Source organism: Amblyraja radiata, chromosome 26 (genome assembly GCF_010909765.2).
Source record: "Amblyraja radiata isolate CabotCenter1 chromosome 26, sAmbRad1.1.pri, whole genome shotgun sequence".
Lineage (NCBI taxonomy): Eukaryota > Metazoa > Chordata > Chondrichthyes > Rajiformes > Rajidae > Amblyraja > Amblyraja radiata.
In genome coordinates this window covers 28,468,952-28,484,518 of record NC_045981.1, presented here as the reverse complement: position 1 = coordinate 28,484,518, position 15,567 = coordinate 28,468,952, and the positions used below count along the sequence as shown (strand labels likewise).

Below are 15,567 nucleotides of genomic sequence, written 5' to 3'. Positions count from 1 at the left end.
AAAGATAATCAAATTCTGATAGGACATATGGAATAAAGGGCTGAGGCCCCAAGGAGCATTGATGTGCTGAGGGACCATGGGTTACAAGTATGTTGGCTACTGAAAGTGCCGACATAGGTGGATAGGGTGGTAAAAAAGGCATTTGATTTGCTTTGCCTTCACAGGTTGAGGCATTGAGTTTAAGAGTCGGATGTCGCTTTGAAGCTCTGCAGAGCATTGGTTTAAGAGCACATGGAGTATTGTGCACAGCTCTGATCAACACTTCAGTAAGGTTAGAGAGCAGAGAACTTCACCTGAAATGAAAGGCTGCAGCTTATAAGGAGAGATTGGATAGGCTGCCTGCTTTCTCATTACAATGTAGGAGGCTGTGGGGTGACATGATAAGTTTATAAAATTATAAGGGCATATATGGGATAAATGCCAGCCTTTTATCCCAACATAGATGAGAGGGAAGGTTTAAAGGAGATATGAGGGGTAAGCTTTTCCACATAGGTGGTGGTTTTCTAAGAGGTGCCAGAGGTAGATACAATTATAATGTTTAAAAGTTGGTTGCTTAGGTAGGAAAGGCATAAAGGAGTATGGGCCTAATGCAAACAATGCATTAGCATAGATAGCCATCATGGTCACTAGAAAGGATCAGTTTCTGTGCTGTATGATTCCATGATTCTCTTCTATAAATAGCACAGATCTCAACTTACCTCAAGTAACGATATACCAACAATGAATTATTCACATGTTAACTTTCTCTTTGCAATTTCTACAAGTCATGTCAGCAAGCAAAATATTACCTCATCTTATTTTACATACCCGGGACGACTTGATCAAGGTATACCGCAATAACCAAATACAGGAAACTGTCGAAGATCAGCATGAAGAAAGGGATGTACAAGGGGAATGGGCTGGCTGACAGATTCGAGAACTGAGCACCTTCACCAAGGGCTTCAAGAAGAACAACCTGGCAAAACAAGATAATTAAAATATAATCCAGGAAGAAATTAGTATGCAACATGTAACACAAATTACAGCGGAGAGCAAAATATCTGCATTTACATCAATTTCCAGTGTCATCAGGGGAGATTAAAGAGAAATACCTTGCTGGTACAACCGATACTATACAAATGCAAGTAAATAATTGTCATTAGCATCACTAGGAGGAAATATTTCATGCACTCTGGCCACTTGGGCAACATCTACTGGTGCTGACAGGTAATGGATTGAATCTTGGGATGATGGATGTGTCACAAAGAGAGATTAAGCAGATTAAGTCTGTACTCTCCAGGCTGGGAAGGACGAGTGGTCACATCATAGTTTGGTTTGGTAACTGCTTTGCCCAGAGTTCTGAATGGAGCACAGCTCATCACACAAACCACGCTTTCCCCAACACTCTCCCCAAAATAGACTCCATCTATACCTGGCGCTGCCTCGGGAAAACAGCTAACTTAATCAAAGACAACTCGCACCTCAGATAATCTCTCTTCTCCCCTCTCCCACTGGGCAGAACATGCAAAAGCTTCAAATTGTCTGCCATCAGATTCAGGAACAGTTTCGTCCCCGTTATTATCAGACTTTAGAATGCCCTCTCTTACGCTAAGGATAAATATCCCAATCCCAAACTACCTTGTGGCACCCCTTGCACTTAGTCTTATCTGCACTTTCTCCAAAGCTTTGTTCTGCATTCTGTTTATTTTCTCTGTTGCACTAAGTGGTGTACTCATGTATGGTATCATCTGCCTGGATAACACAAACTTTATCATTGTATCTCGATATACGTCACAATAGTAAACCAATACCAATGCATCTCCTTCAACGTGCCTGGTGTGTAGGAGATGAAGCAGACAACTAAATCATGTATGAATGTACCAACATGACACTGAGAGCATATTAACGGGCTTGTCTCATCTTAAATGTTTATATCTGATTCTAGTGTAAGCAGCAGGATAATGCAACGGGCAACAGGTAGAAAACGACTGAACAACAAATGCAGAATAATTACATCCTCCCAAATAAACTACTTCCGTGTTACTGAGTACCTGTGAGATTCCAATGCCGAAGGCACTCGGGGAGAACAGACAAAGCAGCCACACTGCGGACACGGGAAAATCTCTGACCAGCACAGTCAGCAGGCTAAATAACCCAAACCCCATCAGCAGCAGGGATCCAACCAAGCCAGCAACCTTCTGGTTTTTAAAAAGTGGAGTCAGCAGGAATGAAAAGGGAATCTGTGGAGGGAAAAATTAAATGTCAAAATTATGAGACGCGACATCTTCTCATATGTAAGTTTCTTTGTATCACATTGATTTGTTTAACAACATAGTTGCATATGCAGGGACACAATGTGCTACATATTCTATTGATTCTATCCCTTTCAATACATTTGCTGATAAACTGTATCAACTGTATAAACCTTCCACTTAGATAGAAAATGTTTACATATACCAAAAGAAAACTAGGAAAGAGGATACTAGGATACATATAAAACTAGGAAAGAGAAACTAGGATACATATAAAAATGACAGAAAACAACCAGCATTTTTCCTATATTTTTATGAAAGGCCAAACAGGTACAGAGAGAGAACTATAGAACAAAATGCTTAACACTGAAAATTGTAAGGATAATGAATTTTTCACAACATACAGAAATTCAGAATATAGTCAACAAGGATATCAAAAGAGTAAACATTTGATCAATGTTTCCAAATAATAAAAAATAAATAAAAACAATACAATATAATTTGATTTTCAAATGGGTTTTGATAATGAGTGGGAAACAAACAGTTGAACGGGTAGTAAGGTGACTCCAAAAGGACAGGATCAAATGACGGTGCAGGCTCGCACTGGTGGAAGGATGGTTCACAACATTCAATGCAGGCACAAGACTCAAGAATAATTTCCAATTCCATAAACAATTCCAATAACAAAAGTTTTAAATTGGAAAAGACGAGGTAGTTACATTCATTATCGAGAATAATTACAATTAAATGCATGTGCTGGTAAACTTGCTGAATGAGTGCTTGATTAGAAAATGCATTTCAGTACATGTGTGAAGCAGTTGGTGAGTCGGTAGGAAGACCAGGAAGGCCACAAACCACTCAGAAATGAGCTTACATTGCAGAGGGATCGGCTGGGCACTAACAGCATCAAGGTCGCCTGTGGAACGACAGACGTTGTGGTGTTGGCCACAAGAGGCAGACCTGAAGGACTGAATGGACTACTCCTATTCCTATTTTACTATGTTGTAAGCAATGTAGTATAACTCTTAAGAATCAAAAAGTCAAGGGTCATAAATACAAGAGAATTAGTAATAAATGCAACAAAGGAAGTCAGAAGAAATGTTATTGAAGCTATAGCTAGAATATTGAACTTCACATCATGTAGAGCATTTGAAGGAAGCATAATAGACACGCTTGAGAGGACGTTAGTTAAATCACGAGTGAGAAAGGACGGTAGAGTAAGCAGATTAAAGGCTACATAAAGATATTAAGATGTTATATTACAGCATAAATATCAGCAGAGATATCTTGAGTTGAAAGGCTTGCTTATATCCTGTAAATTCTTCATAATTCATTGTCAGTTTCCTATCTTGTATTAATAAACACAAAAATACCATATTTTTATTTACTAAGTTTGAGCCATAAATAATTACCAAAAAAAATCTATTCATAATAGATAATGAAATAATCAAAACACCAACCAGGAAATTAATTGGACATCAAAGCATCTCGTGGCTGGAAATAATCAGCGAAAGACAGAATATCTGTATAATCTTGCAAGTTTTAAAATTACTTTAGCACATGGTATGGAAATTAAGAGTGGGCATTTATTTAAATCCTAGCTGTTGCTTTAAACTTGGAAACTGAAGTATATATCAAGTGCAACTTACAATAGATATTCCAAAGAGAAACAACAAAGGAAAGATGATCAGTATGCTGCTTCTTGGAAACAGAGATGTCAGGGTAGCAATGATTGCCATCACCAAAGACAAGATGAAGATTAAAATCATGTACAAGAAGCCCCACGATAGCCTGACGGAAGAGAAGTATGGTTAGTCAGCAAATGAGAAAGAGCTTGTCCCCAGACATTCTTCCCAAAAGGTCATTTCCAAAAATATTCTTAATCCATAAATTTTGCAAAACTCAACTTGTTTTTCTCAAAATTCTTGAGTTTCAATTATAACTCAGAGATTTGCCACAAGTTTCATTCTGCAGAGAACCATTGAGTCAAACAGTCATACAGCTTTGGGGCTTCAACTCAACTCGTCCATAACAACCAGGATGGCCCATCTCAGCTAGTCCCATTTACCCTTGTTTGGCCCATATCCCTCTAAACCTTGACTATCCAAGCACCTGTCCAAATATATTTTAAGTGTTATTATTTTACCTAGTTTAACTACTTCCTTTGGCAGCTCGCTCGCTCCATGTACACACTAACTTGCATATGAAAAAGTAGTCTTCCTCTTAAATCCTCTCACCTCAAACTATGCCATCTCGTTCTTGATTCCCCTACCCCAGGAAAAAGTCTCTGTGCATTTCCTAATCTATGCCCCTCATAATTTTATGCACGTCTATAAGATGATTCTTCAGCCTTCTAAGCATCAAGGAATAAAGTCCTAGCCTGCCCAACCTCTCCGTACAACTCAGGCCCTCGATCCTCGCAAGTCTTCTGCATCTCTACCTTTTTACATCTGCATAAAACAAAATCAACTTGCCTACAAAAGTCACAAGAGTCCTACCCAGTGCAGATTACTTAAATTATCACTGGCTGAACTCTGGATTAGTAAGAGTTGATACAGACCTGCCTCAGTGAATTATTGTGACTATTTTATTTTTATTTGATTAAAAAAAACATAATGGTATCAAGGACAATGCATTATAAGACAGTGACTAATTTGACATAACATTTTCTTGAACTAGCTGGTAAAATAATTCAATATTTAGGCTCACCAGAAAGCAGAGTCATATAGGCCCATCACCTTCATCACCTCTTTCACCTCCTTTTTCTCTGTTACAAGATTAATCAACAGAAAATTGACAAATGGCACAAAAGCAATAACAAAGTAGAGTGAAGTGACAAGATGGGAAAATATGTCTGCACCAATGTGACTTGGTAACCCCATCATCTGTACTTGCAGAGGCACGATATCCAGCCATACGGAATAGTTGGTTTGTGTCTGAAAGCAGAAATCTCTATTAGATAATATTTCTGATTACATTAGAAGTTGCTAAAATGCAATGTATAATAATGTGGCAAATATCAAGACTTGTTGTTTATAAATCACTGTACACCCAGCTTAATCCCGCAGGTTACGATGAGGTACAGTGCCCTCCATAATGACCCATCATTTATTTATTTGCCTTGGTACTTCACAATTTGAGATTTGTAATTTAAAAAAATCACATGTGGTTAAAGTGCACATTGTCAGATTTTATTAAAGATTTTATACATTTTGGTTTCACCATGTAGAATACAGCAGTGTTTATACATAGTCCTCCCATTTCAGGGCACCATAATGTTTGGGGCACATGGCTTCACAAGTGCTCAGGTGTGTTTAAATGCCTCCTTAATGCAGGTATAAGAGAGTTCTCAGCACCTAGTCTTTCCATCACCTTTGAAAACATTTATTTGTTATTTATCAACATGAGGACCAAAGTTGTGCAAATGAAAGTCAAAGAAGCCATTATGAGACTTAGAAACAAGAATAAAATTGTTAGAGACACCAGCCAAACCTTAGGTTGACCAAAAATCAACTGTTTGGAACATCATTAAGAAGAAAGAGAGCACGAGCTTACTAATCGCAAAGGGACTGGCAGGCCAAGGAAGACCTCCACAGCAGATGACAGATTAATTCTCTCTATAATAAAGAAAAATCTCCAAACACCAGTCCGAGAGATCAGAAACACTCTTCGGGAGTCAGGTGTGGATTTGTCAATGACCACTGTCCGCAGAAGACTTCATGAACAGAAATACAGAGGCTACACTCCAAGATGCAAACCACTGGTTAGCCGCAAAAATAGTTTGGCCAGGTTACAGTTTGCCAAGAAGTACTTAAAAGAGCAACCACAGTTCTGGAAAAAGATTTTGAGGACAGATGAGACGAAGATTAACATATATGGGAGTGATGGCAAGAGCAAAGTATGGAGGAGAGAAGGAACTGCCCAAGATTCAAAGCAAACCACATCATCTGTGAAACACGGTGGTGGGGGTGTTATGGACTGGGCATGTATGGCTGCTGAAGGTACTGGCTCACTTATCTTCATTGATGATACAACTGCTGATGGTAGTAGCATAATGAATTCTGAAGTGTATAGACACATTGTTCAAGTTCAAACAAATGCCTCAAAACTCACTGGCCGCCGGTTCATTTAACAGCAAGACAATGATCCCAAATATACTGTTAAAGCAACAAAGGAGTTTTTCAAAGCTAAAAAATTGTCACTTCTTGAGTGGCCAAGTTAATCACCAGATCTGAACCCAATTGAGCATGCCTTTTATAAGCTGAATAGAAAACTGGAGACTAGCCCCCAAAACAAGCATAAGCTGAAGATGGCTGCAATACAGGCCTGGCAGAGCATCACCAGAGAAGACACCCAGCAACTGGTGATGTCCATGAATCGCAGACTTCAAGCAGTCATTGCATGCAAAGGATATGCAACAAAATACGAAACATTACTTATTTCATTTACATGACATTGCTGTGTCCCAAACATTGTGGTACCCTGAAGTGGGGGAGGGGGACTATGTATAAGCACTGCTGTAATTTCTACATGGTGAAACCAAAATGTATAAAAATGGCCTTTATTAAAATCTGACAATGTGCACTTTAAGTCCATGTGATATTTTTTATTACAAATCTCAAATTGTGGAGTACAGAAGCAAATAAATAAATTATGGGTCTTTGTCCCAAACATTATGGAGGGCACTGTAAGTACATCACCGTATATTATCCACGGTTAACCTCTTGTTAATCTACACAATGGTCAAAAGCTGATTATTCTGTTGCTTGAGATACACAGGTTATTAAGCAATGCTGAATAACATCCTGTGAAAGAACTGGAATTTATTTCAGCAAAATATTACTTTTACTTCACATCTTTTTCTACAATAATGTTTAATGAAAGCAAAATAATAATGATGGCTTAATTTACACAGGTGTGCAAAATTTCATTACTAAGTTTAAAAAAACATCACCAGACATGGGAGTATTATTTATTTTGTAAGAACAGCTAGTATCATACCACCACATTGTATCAGTTTACAGGCTCCAAGTTGCAAGGGCTGCGTGGGAACATTTTCATTGCTGAGAAACAACATTCACACTGATGTTCTTTCCAAAGATTTGTCAGAACGAAGTGAAAATTTGTCAAAAGTCTACTTGCAACCACAAAAGTTGTTTTAACCTCAAACCTACAAGTTCTATCATGAAGATAAATTCCAAATAATGATCACTGATACCAATATTAAAAAGGCATTCCTTATTCGATAATGGCAATCATAATTCTGATTGCACATAATGGCTTTGGTTGATTCTCTACGATACGTCAGGAAAACAACCAGTTTGGGTTCACAAACTTACTTACCCCTTAGGAAGGACAGAGCATCTCAATGTTTGATCCGAGCGCATGCCTTGCTCGTTATGAAACACCTATTTGATTCTGGCAACAATAAACTAGATGCTCTCGTCCTTCTTGATCCTTGAACTGCCGAAGTGCCTTCAGTCATTGCCGAGCTGGTTTCCACTCACCCAGTTACAATCACAAGTACCCAATACGTTCAGAGGATCACTTGCTAGCGGTCCACTTCCATGTATCACATCATTACTCCTGCATCAAATAATCCTTCCTTTGCCACCTCCTATTTCTCACAAATTTGCAACCTCTTACATCAACAAATGCCAATACATAAAAGTTTGGACTTAACAAACATCCTGGATTTCATGAGATCCAAAACCGCAGCATCAGATCTCACATGCATCTTCCTACCTTTCTCAATCCTATCATAGACTTCAAATCGTTACACTGCACGCCACTTATTCAATTCTGGAGGGCAGAAATTTCCTCCAAATAAAAACTGTCGTATTTGATCCTTGGCATAAAACCTGTTATCCAGTCTCTACTTTAAACCGCTTGTTTCTTTGACCAAACTATGCAACCTCGGAGTCATGATCCTGAGCTAAGCCTAACAGACTTACCCACACCACGACTCTAAGAATATAATTTTAACATTATCCAGCACTGAAATTCTCAACCACGTCACAGAAATGCCTATCTTTCACATTGTTGTAAAAAATTATAAGAATCCTACAGTTACTGTAGGATTTTGAAGTCGTTTGAGCTTGCTCACTCTGCTTCCTGATGTACATCGCAAAGGCCTTTATTAAACCGACTTGTTCGATAGACTCACTACTGATCTATGAGTTGTTTTATTTTGTATCTGTGCCTATCTGAGTAAGTCAGATATAGGGTACGGGTAAAGTACAAAAGTCACTCTTACACCCCATATCCTAATCACACCATTCCAATCACCCAACACACATACCTACATCAACATTTTCCAACCATTTATAGTCCCTGACTTTACTTGCCATCTTTGTCATTTATTCCAGCCTTGCAAAGCTGAGACATTGGCTCTTGTAATTCTGGCCACAATGCCTCCGATTATAAACACTACAGTCATACCTATAGCTCTCAAGGATGCCAAAGTCTGACGTTTGATTTCAGAAGATAGACACTGCTGGAGTAGCTCAGCGGGACGGGCAGCATCTCTGGAGAAGGAATGGGTGATGTTTCGGGTTGGTTCAGTCTGAAGAAGCGTCTCGACCCGAAACGTCACCCATTCCTTCTGTGCAGAGATGCTGCCTGTCCCTCCGAGTTACTCCAGCATTTCTGTGTCTATCTTCGGTTTAAACCAGCATCTACAGTTCCTTCCAACACATTTTGTTTGCTTTCAGAATCTCCATTATTCCTTGTTTTGGATATTCTTTTGAAAAAATTATCTTAGACCACACATTTGCCCATATGCTTAAACATTTATGCTGCTCAATGTCAACATTGTTTTACAATGCATCACTGAAGCACTTAGGGACATATTATGGAAATGTTAATACACTAATACATACAGTTAGTTCCAAGCTGAAAACAACACATACATCATTTACAGGATCATGGACTACAGATTTAAAAAAGGAAAATAATTTTTCAGTCACACCATGATAAATACCTTTTAATCAAATTGCAAAAGAATCTCTAGATAAAGTAAAACTAATATGAAAGTTGAAAATGCTGAAGATATTTGGCAGATCAGGCTGCTACTTGTTTTTTTTTAATGGTTTTCTAAGCCTGTTTGAGAGTCTGTAATTATGATTAAAAATAAATGGATAAACTTATTAACAGAGTGATTGAACGAGTTTTCAGATTAATAAACCTTTGCAAGCTCGGTCCGTTTGGAACAGTATAGTCAGTAACAACTATTACATGTAGCCAAACATGGAAGGCTTTTGTCTCCTGCTGCTTAAAATCAATATAGAACTAGGGAAAGACCATTTTCTCCCTAAAAGGATATGATTACTTTCTATAGCTCTGCCAGACAGACTATTCTGGCTAGATGTGATGTGTACAAAGCATTTGACATAAATCATCTATTTTAGACTCACCTTAATAATAGCGACATCAATATATTTTTGAATGGTGGCAAACCCTGACAACAGGTACATGGCGCCAGGGCAGTCTGTCAGCTGACCCAATGAGGCAGAATCCAAACGACAACTTGCTGGGATAAATGTATTTGAAAATGATCAGAAATGTACAAGTACAAGAACATTGTTCTCCTAGTATTTATTTCACTGTACTTCATTATAGGTTGATGAATAAGAATTCTGTCAGTTTGAAACTATTACTAACCACAAGAAATGGTTATTAACAAATCGTTGTGGGAAATTCAGCCATAAAGAATTAAATGTAAATGTACAACATCGAGATTATGGAAACAGAAATGTGGAACTTTTCATAGTGATTAGATTTTTTTCATAGATATTGGCAAAATATTACAACATAGACATAAACAGGCTCTTCAGCCCACAATGTCTGTGCCGAACATGATGCCAAGAAAAACTAATCTCCTCTGCCTGCATGGGTTCTATATCCCTCCATATTCTGTGCGTTTAAAAACCTCTTTGATGCCACTATCATATCTGCCTCCACCACCGCCCCTGCTAGCGTATTCCAGGCATACTGTGTAAAAATAACTTGCCCTGCACATTTCCTTAAAACATTACCCCGCTGACCTCAGACATTAAAGCATAAAATTATCACTTTAAAATCAAATTAAACAAGAGAAATTCGGGATAAAATTTAACTAACACAGCACAAGAGTAGCAATTTTGAACATAGATTTCCCTATTTAGTGGAAAATTTAATATTTATGATGTTGCCAATTTTTAATGACAGGTTTATGGCATTACCAATTGTGCTCATTATTTATTTGATGCAGTTACACCAGTCATGGATTCACGCCAAACAGGAGCGGTTTTAATCAGTCCTCTAATCTGCTTTTCTATCTATCCATCATTAATTTTCCACTTATTGTGATAACTATACTACATAATACCATCTGGCTGGAGTTAGGGCAGTCACAACAGGCTGCATTTAACCAAAGACTTCAACCATTGGAGATTGCAGGTATTACATTTTTTCAAACTCAACCATGCTTAACTACAGAACACAGCACATAGAATGAACTAAATGGAATATGCACATTTCTAAGCAACCAAGTTCCTGTGTACATCTTTGCATTTAATGCTCCAAGGCAGGTGTATTCATGCTGCTATTTGTAGATATTATTCTGATTTTAAAGAAGGCATTCTGTCGTTCTTTCACTTGTAGCAAGCAAGAGGCTTCCATCAACTGCCCCTACCGTCACATAGAGCAGAACTCAGTCAGAATATACACCACAAAAAACACCTGGCTACAAACTAGATTGCACTTCACTATAAGACGTTTAATAAAACTAACAACAGGAAGGTATCTTTATGCTGTGTAATAGTCATACTGCTGTCATCTATCTTAACAGTGTTTTGCATTAATTGTGAATAATGTCTTTCAATGCGAATAGAACACTGTAAATACTTTAAAAAAAAGATGAAGCCATACCAAGCCCAGGGAAAAGCATCCACTGTGTACAGCATAAGCTAACACAGAGGTACAAAAATCAATCAAAATGGGTCAAACATCAACGGGGGACTTGGACTAGTTGGAGTCCATGCTGATGTAATGAAAGAATGCCAAGGAAATATCAGGAAAAACAAATCTCTCAAAAAAATATTAGGTTTGCACATTAAAAGCAGGCTTCAGCTACATCTCATGACCTACAAATAATGCTAGTCAGAAAAAGTCTGAAAAAGATGGTTGTGAGTAATTCGGGTTACAGAATGATGCCAGACCAAACATATCTCTCAGCATTACACATTAGTGACCTTAAACATTTTCTACTATTATCCATGGTGATTATTTCTTGGTTTTATTACAATCTCTAGTTTCATCTCCCATGCACATAAAACATTATAACAGAGGGTGTTCCAGTTCGTCATTCTTTGGCATTGCCTCGATGTAGTGGAACAGGTCACAGTTGGATCCTCAAGACATTTCCCTCTGCAACTGCCTGACTTTATTTGATGCTCAAAAGACATTTCACAGAAAGATGACCAACATTTTTCCAGAAGTCTACTGTCTCTTCGAAGCAATGCTAAAGCAGATGAAATATTTGGAAAATAGCAATGTGACTAGAATAAACTGCAGATAGTTTTTCGTTTCAGATTTTAGTTTTAAGCACCCTAAACAAATAGATTAAAGTATATCACCTTTCTCATCAATGTAGTCAATCTTTTCTGTAGTGCTTGGAACTACATAATAGGGAAAACGAAGTTGATACTGATGGATCAAAGGATGCTGATGAATCAAAGGAATGATGAAGGAAATGCCGATAAGTGGAGTTAAATCATGCGAACAGCAAGCCTCCTCCATTTTCTGGTCATTACTGAAGCCAAGAGGTGCCTTATCTGCAATGAGAAGCTTTTGCTTTTTTAATCAATAACAATATTTCAAACAGATTGCAAGGAACAATAATCAATAGGGCCCTCACTATCGAAGAATCTTGTGTTAGCAAAATTACTATATTCTTCTCAAGAAAGTTTTGACAACGAACTAAGTGCAACTAAAAGATTCAAAAGTGCCATTCCTCTCCAGAAATATTTTAACAGCAAAATTCTTGATGAGGGTATGTCCCCCTTAGTTATCCAATAATTCATGCTCATTCTTGTGTACACAAATAACATTCAGATATATATAAATTTTAATTGAGGTAAATAAAGTACTTCTACACAAGATCAACCAAAAGCAGTGGGAACACATTGCCTTTAACCACGTTGGGTAGACACTTGTTCCCAAAAGTACAAAAGTTGTTGCAGAGAAATGGATTAAAACCGGTGTTGAATAAATCAGTTTGGAAAGGAAATAACTCCGTTAAAGGTTCTCTACAGACTACATTTTTGATTAAGCATCAGTTTATTTAATCATGGGATATATTAGATACAATTTTGCCTCCCTACTTTTAATACATATAGTAAAAAGTACCTCTAAAAAGGAGTCTGGCAACTTCTGCCATGATTTCAGTGGTGCGGTTGTTCACTGGTGTATATCCAAGTCTGTACTTGTGGGGTACAAAGTCATTCAGATCCTCTGGTTCACTCGTTCGTGTCTTGGAGTACCATTGTGGAGGTACCAGTTCACTTAAACAAACCAAGGCAAAAACTAAAAAGAGCGGCAACAGCAACTCCTGAAAAGAAAGAATTTAAAAATTACTACTTCAAATTTGCAAGTGGACTTTTTGTTAGAATTACGGTTAACACAAACCTGTTAATGCATCAACAAATGTCTGTAGGAGAGTGGACAAAGGGAGAATTTTAACTAGCAGCAGCCTTTGATTGTCAAAACAGGTACAAGAATGTACACGGGACACTTTAGAGCAGAGTGATCCAGAACTACAAGTAAATGGAAAAATGCTGGCCTTCATCAGTCAAGGAATTTATTTCTTCGAATTTTATAGAGGTATGTAAAATCATGAGAGGAATAGATAGGGTAAATGCATTTTTTTCCCCCAAGGTAGTTGGAGTTGGTAGCTGGTAAGAACATGAGTATAGAGGATATATGGGGGCAATCTCACTGAGGAGTTTACACCTGTGGCCCTTCTCCTAATTTTCATTGCTCTATAACAGAAAGATCACAGTTTTAGAGATGCAATGTCTTGCTGTCAGCTCAAGACTCGCTTTCAGTAGAAGTAGAAGCTGACATAATAATCGCTATTCAATAAAGTCACAGCTGATCCGGGTTTTCACCTCTGTTTCACTCCCTGTCCAATCGCCTTAACCCTCAATTCTCTTGCAAATCTAAATCTATTTCAGCCATTTCACTATGTGCATATCCAGTGCATAATTAATTCAGATACAGTGCACTGCAAGAACTCAAGAATCCCACCTTTCAGAGAACAAAAATATCTGCAATAATACCTATTTTAGACTGCGCCAAAGGAAACATCCTCTCCGAGCTTATGGGCAACTCTGGTTAAACCTTTCAACCCAGGCTTCATTCAAACTCTATTGCATAAATTTATGAAGTTCCTATTTACAATCAACAGAAGGAATAGAACAACTGCAATAGCCGCCAGAAGTATTCTAAGTATATACTTGGAATTAAGAAGGGTTTGCCAAAGGCCCCATTTCAAACATGTTGTGCCTGGTGTTTATAGCACTGGCATGTTGCAACAGAGTGTCCAGCAGTCACTGCCATAGGCAGCTCTGAGCTGGCACACAGAGCAAAGGCAAAGGCAGGCGGCTGGGCAAATGGATGATGGCATGAAGGTGGATTGGTAATGGGGGAAGCTGGGATTCAAAACTGAATGTGGGTTCAACTATGGGTCTGACTGTAGAATGGTGGTGGTATGAATTTGATTCAGAAGTACATACTTTCATTGCACCACAGAACTAATTGTTGCAGAATTGTTTGCAGGTACCAGAAAAAAAACATGAAATCCAGTAAGTATTGTCAAAAAAGTAGTACATTAATATGTCAACAGAAGGAAGCTTTCCACCCAATTTACATGACAAATTTGTAATTTGATTTGCATGGTAAACATGCCTTCATTTGACAGCAAGAGACAGGTTCCATATACATAAAGTCATCCAATCATACTTCGGCACTAAGTTCAGATTTTCTGCCATGGTGTCTGAGCTTTCGTCAGTCCACAGTCTCCCCCAGTTAATGTTGTGTCTGCCATGGATGCTGTACTTTTACTATCATTCCTTTTCCCTCCCTGCCACATTTATAGAGGGAATCAAGCATTGTTTTCAAGCATTATTTGATGAACTCAAGCAAATTTTCTTTACGTTAAGTTTGGTAGTTGGCTATCAAGAACAAGATCAGTACCATCCTTCTACAGAACACTTGCAGTCCTGGTGAAGGCACTCGAAGTGTAGCTGAGGAGAAGTTCTAGGATTTTGACTCACGGGCGACAAGAGAACTATAACATGTTTCTAAGGCAGGATGGTGTGCAGCTTGCAGGGGAATCTACAGGTGGTGGTGTCCTAACAGCCGCAATCCTCGTGCCTCCTGGTGTAAGGGTTAATGCCGTAGTTGCCATTTCATTTTAAATATAGCAGACATATTGGGGCCGAATGGGCTAAAAGCAGGCTTTGCAGATCGACCTTCGCGGCAGTAGAAGCATAGATAAGAAGTGGCTTTTATCAAAGAACAGACATTCCAATGTCTGGAGCTAATATCCTGTAGTGGCACACAATAGGGCCTTATTATTATAGCAGCTGTTTAACCTCGAGCTTAATTAAAAACCCTATTGTATTCTTTGTGAAGGCTTATTTTATCGGGACTCTCACCTTTTTTCTCTGTTGTCAGCTGAGCAACATTGGCAGCTTTTTAGGTTGCCAAATGACAGTTTAGGTGGTCATTTAAGATGGCTTGCATGACGCGTGCGATAATGTGCTCGGACGAAGTGCGTAGTTACCAGTAGGAATTATACTCAATGAAGAATTCACATATTATTTCTGCTTCAAATAAAGTCACAAACTAAACATATTCACCAATCAAGACATGATATATACCACAATGACATGCAGCAAAATTATAATACAGTATCTCAACTCTTTTTACACGTTGCAATGAATGCAATTTCTATTAGTTCTTTCCACTTCCAAACAAAAATGTGGTTGGATTATTCAGTGTATGATCAACCTCGGTGAGACCAAGCGCAGGCTTGGCGATCGCTTCGCCCAACACCTCCGCTCGGTTCGCAATAACCAACCTGATTTCCTGGTGGCTCAGCACTTCAACTCCCCCTCCCATTCCAAATCCGACCTTTCTGTCCTGGGCCTCCTCTAAAGCCAGAGTGAGGCCCACCGTAAATTGGAGGAGCAGCACTTCATATTTCGCTTGGGCAGTTTACACGCTAGAATTTAGAAGATTGAGGGGGGATCTTATAGAAACTTACAAAATTCTTAAGGGGTTGGACAGG

General features: G+C 38.5%; 1 protein-coding gene across 3 annotated transcripts in view; it reads right to left on the bottom strand.

The window, feature by feature from the left end:
• Positions 1 to 15,567, bottom strand: part of abca5 (ATP binding cassette subfamily A member 5) — a 95,185-nt gene that overhangs the window by 62,655 nt on the left and 16,963 nt on the right. The window contains exons 2-8 of one of the 3 annotated variants that reach the window (XM_033044558.1): positions 12,621 to 12,822; positions 11,849 to 12,046; positions 9,647 to 9,762; positions 4,941 to 5,167; positions 3,881 to 4,022; positions 2,031 to 2,219; positions 808 to 955 (exon numbers count right to left, since the gene is read on the bottom strand). In XM_033044558.1, coding sequence (XP_032900449.1) covers positions 808 to 955; positions 2,031 to 2,219; positions 3,881 to 4,022; positions 4,941 to 5,167; positions 9,647 to 9,762; positions 11,849 to 12,046; positions 12,621 to 12,822 — 1,222 coding nt within the window. Of the gene's footprint in view, positions 1 to 807; positions 956 to 2,030; positions 2,220 to 3,880; positions 4,023 to 4,940; positions 5,168 to 9,646; positions 9,763 to 11,848; positions 12,060 to 12,620; positions 12,823 to 15,567 lie in introns of those variants that run through there. The other 2 variants (XM_033044560.1, XM_033044559.1) reach the window with 2 other exon arrangements.